The sequence below is a fragment of the Sphaeroforma arctica genome (assembly GCF_001186125.1).
Source record: "Sphaeroforma arctica JP610 unplaced genomic scaffold supercont1.105, whole genome shotgun sequence".
NCBI lineage: Eukaryota > Ichthyosporea > Ichthyophonida > Sphaeroforma > Sphaeroforma arctica.
The window spans coordinates 51208-58089 of NW_014040453.1; the positions used below are offsets into that span (position 1 = coordinate 51208).

General features: G+C 38.5%; 1 protein-coding gene across 1 annotated transcript; it reads left to right on the forward strand.

Moving 5' to 3' along the window:
* Positions 1-2998: 2998 nt before the first annotated feature.
* On the forward strand, positions 2999-4224 carry SARC_02362 (hypothetical protein). The gene has a single exon (XM_014303884.1). The coding sequence runs from the start codon at positions 3064-3066 to the stop codon at positions 3595-3597; it is 534 nt and encodes a 177-aa protein (XP_014159359.1). The 5' UTR covers positions 2999-3063; the 3' UTR covers positions 3598-4224.
* The last annotated feature ends 2658 nt before the right edge of the window (positions 4225-6882 follow it).

A 6882-nucleotide genomic window follows, 5' to 3' on the forward strand; every position in this document is an offset into this window, starting at 1 on the left:
ATATATATATATATATATAATGCGTATATGTATATAGCTGTACAACTTACTAATCAACCCACACTGTCGCACGGGATTTGTGAGATCTGGTGTGGTGAGGTACACCTTAAGATCGTCTAGATTTGAGCATACACCACAAGGTCCAGTGTGTGTTAGAAATACTGTTCCCTTATCTAGATCTGTGGTATTAGCTAACACAGCGTCCGACTCATTTATGCTATGCAACGTATACTCAAGACGATTCCCAATCTCTGACGGATATGCGACATAACAATTCTTACTATAGTCAATCGACGTATCATATCCATATTCGGGGTAGGGAGTTATTCTGTCGTCTGGCATACCAACCTCTACACCAATCAATGCACAATTAGAGCACGTTTTTCCAGCTAGTTCGTCAAACGGGCTCGTAGAAACATTTATGGCAATTGACGGCTGTGATACCGACGCAATCATATAGGTAACTATTGTAGTTATTTTACCCCTAGCCATGTTTAGCAACTTGAATGTGAATTATATATCTAGAAGTATTGTCCTGTCCATGTTTTGTATAGTCAAAATATAGGGTATATATGACTTGCGCAACATACGTCTCGGTCTTGTAGCTGTGCGTCACCTGCCGTTGCCCAGTTCGTGTAAATACTTACCGCGAACCGCGTAAAAAATACGTACATATGTGTATGTTTTTTAGGGTTTTTATTTTTCCAACATTTTGCGATTCTGTATTGCTGATTTTAGTAGGCTATGAATTTTTCCTGATTTCCTGATTGCCGTGAGCAATTTCAATATATTAAGGCGATGTTATTGGTCAAGTGTCCAACAGATCAACAATAAATTTATGTCAAAAAAGTACCCGTTCGCCACTCGACACTGTCGGCAGTCGGCAGTCGGCACTTGCACGACGGCCAACGCCAGACGCAAGACACCGAGTCGTCACTCTACAATTGACAATCGACACTCGTTTTTAGACTAATAAGTTTAGACTTTTAAAAATAGCTCGACAGTTGTGCCCAAGTCCTAACTCCGAGTCTAAATCCGGAATCCAGATACGTTTTTTTAGGATTTTTGTATTTTTAAATATTTTATAAATACAGTTGTAAATATATACAAACATACGTACTTCCTAAAAAAGTTGAATATATGTACTTTTACATAAATACTGGTACGTTTTCACTGACTATAAAAGTCAGCCCAAGTGGTAAGTGCCAACTGCCACTCGCAGTCTCACGGGACTCTCACCATGACAGTAGACTCCACTGTTCAACAGTGCCAGCCTGCAGTACCGCACTTTTTGAGCCTATTTTTGGATATATTGATTGGAAAATAAGGTCATAAATATTATTTTCGAGCATGCCCCTCAGTTTTCAGTACAAAGCACCTGGATTTCAATTGTTTCTCAAATAGCGCATCCCCTCAAATTGACTCAATACTGAAATGTGTTTTTATATATAAAAATACATACATAGTATGTACATATGCTATAAACTATGTAAGCCCTGCATCGTTGTGAGGACATAAATAAATAATTTAGAAGAAGACTATGAGTGTGTATTAAATAAAAATCTTGTCTTTTTGGGGGTTTAAATAACAAAAACAAAAACAAAATATAAATAGAACAGAAAACAAATCAAGACAAAATAATAATGTATATTTCTTATATTTCTATTTATATAAATATTATATATATTTTTTAAATAGGTCTTGCGATTTCCGGTCGGCAGGCAAGTCCTTTAATTATTGATTTTTTTTACACAAAACAATTTACAAAAAATTCTGACACTAAGAGAGGCAACAACATTGATCCTATTTGTCAAAAGGAAAGTCGCAAATTTCTTGTCGATAAGCCTTTCTATTGGTTCTTTTTCAAAACTCTGTGTCTTGAACTGTTGGTCAATACATACTCCAACAACAAATGCGTATTTCCATTGGATAGCTATAAAAACAAATAATACTTCCCAATAAAAATTGATCACTGAAAGGTCAACAGTGTGAAATTAGAAATATTTATATCGTCGATCTTTTCAATTTTGAATTTTCAGAAGGCTTCTATTCCAATTATACCAATATGTCATATTTAAAAAAATATGACAATCTCTAAATAGTAAATACAATTCACCGCAAGTCCGCAATCTGGGGGACCACTGGCTCATGGAGTCATGGCTGTCGAGTGCTGAGTGCTGATTGCTGAGTGCCGACACTGCCGAGTGCCGAGTGCCGAGTGCCGAGTGCCGAGTGCCGAGTGCCGAGTGCCGAGTGCCGAGTGCCGAGTGTCGAGTGTAGAGTGCCGAGTGCAGAGTGCAGAGTGCCGAGTGCCGAGTGCCGACAGTGCCGTCAGTACTCAGTACTACAGACTACAGTAGTCATGAGTATGTCGAGCGTCGGTTCTATTATTTATTAAATTCTCTAGTGGTGAGAGAGTAAATAGTACAACTACTGTTACATATTTATAAAATTAAATTAAATTAAAAATAGTGTGTATATCCGACAGTGTCGAGTCAGAGTGTGTGTGGCTGACTGGCTGTGTCAGTGTGGCGTATGCTGCGCTGCTGATTGCTGAAGCGCCTGAATGCTGATGCTCTTGAGCCTCGCAGAAGTCAGTAAATATGTTATTTACAGTCAAAATATAAAACATAAGTCAGGAAGAAGCTCGGAATCTCAGAATCTCAGGGTCACTGACACGATATTATTTTTTACTCTTGAAAAGGAAAAAAATACTGATGTAGTCGACGACATCTGACAAGACAAACTAAATATTTGTTTTTTAAAAACAAAAGTATTGTATTTACTTTTATTATTTTAAAAAACCCCCCCCCTAATAGTAGGGTTGTTTTTTTATAAAAAACCCCACATATCGACTATTTAGAATGGATTCGGCGACGACTAGTCGGCTATGTAAATACACCTCTACAGCCTACAAGTGTCTATTTATAAAGTCAAACATTTTTTCTTCTTCATATAAATATAGCTTGTATTCTATAATCCGTCATTCAAATTCACATTTCAAGATAAATACAAGGCGGCTGAAGAGTTCACTACAGAATTGTATATAATCAAACAATCAAAATGTCGTTTCAAGACAACACTCCAGTGCCTGATACTTTTCAGATCAAAATAATGTCCATGACGGGCCAAAAGTTCAGGATAAATGTGTGCGCATCTGATCCTGTAATAGCCGTGTTGACGACACTCGGTAATTACCTACAAATTGCCCCGCAGCGTTTACAGTTGATTTTGAAGAAGAACACTTACACGTCACTAAATAATAATCACAGTAGGATTGTATCATATGGCGTTCGACATGGAGATACGCTATACTTGCTATTGAGTACGATACAAAGTGGACCTTTTTGTTTTACACCACCCGTTATATCACATGATATCAATAAATTGTATTCAGTCGTTTGCAAAAATGTCGACAAAAGTGGAAACACGGCACCTATAGTGGCCTGGTCTGATGTTCCAGCCACCACAGCAGCCCCAATTGTTTCGAAGGAAAGGCAAACTGAAAATGAGAAACTCAGAGAGAGAATGAACGAGGTCCGGTCGAGAATAGAGAGAAGGAAACATTTGCGACAGGAAACGATTGGTATTAACTGAACGGAGCATTTCAGAGAAATGATGAAAGTATAAAAGAACTTAAAAGTCTTTGTGTACGAAATCGAGACTTTGATGTTGTAGAAGTATTAGTAGAGCTCAGAATATTTATGCCATCAGTCTGAAACTGCATTCTTGGCTCACAATGAGAAATACGACTGTACAAAATAAGACTATGATTGGCGAGATTTCGACATGTCCTTTTTATTTGTAATGCAAATCATCACGAGCATCTTCAAAATGAAAGCAATCAAAAGCACATACGAATAGCAGTTTACAATGTTATGTTCCGCCATGCAATACGACAATGATTGCCCGTTAGTCAGCTACCCGGTCGGGTCGATGTGTATGTAGCGAAACGTGATATCTTGATTACCAACGTGCAGAGTCTCGCGTGATTGGCTTGGTACAGTATACATAAACGACAATTTTTTGATCTTTAATAAAAGCCACATCACTTCTCTACCACGATTCCGCGACAGTATTACAGACCAAACGTGTTGTCGCGACAGGCTCCTCGCTTCTTACTTCTTGCTTCTTGCTTCTTGCTTCTCGCTTTTCGTCCCATTACATAGACCGAGCAGTGAGCACTGAGCACTGCGCAGGGCCAGAGTTTGACTAACTTGACACTACAGACAAATGACAATATGATCGCTACATATGACGAATGTCAAAATCCTTTGTCGAATTTAAGTGATAACATCTTAACGAAAAATGAGTAGCTGACTCACTGACTGTCAGACTGTCAGTGCATGTACAAAAAGAGCCTCCGAGCAACTGAGTCTACGTGAATCAAGAGTTGAGCGTCGAGACTTCGAGACTCGAGAGAAGAAATAAGTCATAGACCCTAAGTCTGAGAGGCCAAGACCTTGGGCTTGGGCTTTGGGGCTTGGGCCTGAGTGACCCTAAGTTCTGACTTCTGATGGGGCTTGGGCCTGAGTGACCTTAAGTTCTGACTCCTGATGGGGCTTGGGCCTGAGTGACCCTAAGTTCTGACTCCTGAGTGCCTGACTTAAATCTGTTTGTGTGATTTGAGAAATGACTCAAATGACTCAAATGAATAAACATGACCCTCTCAGGCTCTCGGGCTCTCTACTAGAATAGTCTATCTCTCTACTACTAGTAGTAATCACTCCTCTAGTCCTCTATTTACTACTAGTAGAGAGTCTGCTACGTAGAGTAGAGAGGGAGAAGAAAACTGAAAAATAGAATACAATAGAACACAAATATAGGGGATCGAACTTTTTTACGTCCGAAGGGAAAAAAAATATGATTTTTTTTTTCAAGAGGGAGGCTTGAGAGCAAGACCGACATAAATATTTACACGTCTCTTTGAGTCTATTTTTTAAAACAAATTTGACGTCATAAGTCGGCAATCCAATGATGCAATCATCTAAAATAAATTCATTTCTGTAGAAAGTTCAGACTTCAAAAGTTCAGAATTTCAGAGTAAAGAGTTCAGAGTACAGAATCTCGATTCTCGAGTGATCGAGTGATTCGAGTCTGAGACTCTGAGTCAACAAAAAAAATTGCGAGTATGTACAGTACTTGGTGATTGGTCTTGAAGTTCGCCATTTGTATCTAAAAAAAACAAAATTAGCAAAATTGTGATCTTTGAACTTTTGGACATTCGGTCTTGGGGCTTGGGAGTTGGGGCTTGTATCTTTTTTTTCTCCAAACTTTTTGATCAGGAACGTCCTGAGTTGATTTTTTAAAAAACAAAAAAAACAAAAAACAACAATGAGAAATATGGGTTTTTTAATATTCAATATGACTTATGTATGTATTTACCTCAAGTTTTTATGAGCAAGGGGTATTTAAAGTCGCACCGGGGGTGAGGGCGGGGTGCTCCGGGGCGGGGGGAAATTTCGTCTTTTTAGGTTTTAAACGGGATCATATATATAATTTTTTCTTAAAATCAAAATCTTTTCCATACATTGGATCACTACTTGGTCCACAGACGGTGGAAGGTAGCTCGGGCCTCGGCGCAATTTTGGTAGAAATTTTGAATAAAAATGTGTTCTGATTGGCGTAATTTAAAACCTTCTGCAATCTCGTAACCCGTTATGTATGTTCTTTCAATTTCTTGACTCTGTGTTACTCTGAGACTCTGAGTCTAAAGCAGACTCCAATACGTTCTTCATATATGCTGAAAACGCAGTACGTTCTTCGTTAACGCTTAACTTTGAAGCCGTTTTCCTGTTTTCAGGTAGTATACTGGGAGCCAGTTCTAAAAACCAATTTTGTTTGGATCTACCTTATATGGCCCAATTAATAGCTGTGATGTTTTGACAGTAGAAAATCTGTCCAACTATAAACAACTCAACAAATGTTTTTATGAAATATAGTTGATGAATTATGATATATATAAGGGCGGGCAGAAACCAAGAGTCCAAGAGAGCAAAAACGGAGTACGTTTTACATTGACGGATCAATTTGAAAGCGTGTTTACGTATTACGAATAGAAGTCTGGTCTGAAGTCTGAAATCTGAGTCTGAGTCTCTGAGACTCTAAGAATCTGTAACAACCAACCTGAGTCAATATTTTTAAGTACATAGTCAGTACTCAAGAGCGTTGAGCAATGAGTAGTCACAAATCGAATATAGATTGCTCCAGATTTTAATAGAAATCTCGCGCGGTCAGTTATAAATATCCTCAGATCAGAGGATAAAATGAATGCCTATAAATTTTGGAGTAAAATAGAAAGAATTGGTCTGGGACTCTTGTAATCTGGTTGTTCGATTTAGAAGGCTATGCTCTGGTCTCTGGGTCTCTGAAATAAATGTTTTTATTTCAAACAAACATATTCTCTGGTATATTTTTACAAAATAAAACAAAAAGGAAAATTAAAGATATATATGTTGCGAGTAGGGTTGGCTAATAATAGTGGTTGTCATTGTAGGTGTGGATACTGGAGACTGGAACGACAACCTGTTCCATCCTAGGTGCGATTCGCGTTGCACCTGACCACATTACTGGCTCAGTAGTGATGCGATGGGACAAGGGATTCATAGAGTTGGTCGTCTCAATTAATAAAGGGTAAAGTGCGTACCAGTCTGTAGTGAATCGTGGTATGTATTCATCTACGTATGTATATATGTATGTATATATACACACACATATATACGCATACAGATACAGACATAGACACATACACTGACAGACAGACACACACACACACACGCACGCACACACGCGCACACACACATACACATACACACGACACACACATCACACACACACACACACACACACACACACACACACACACACACACACACACGACAC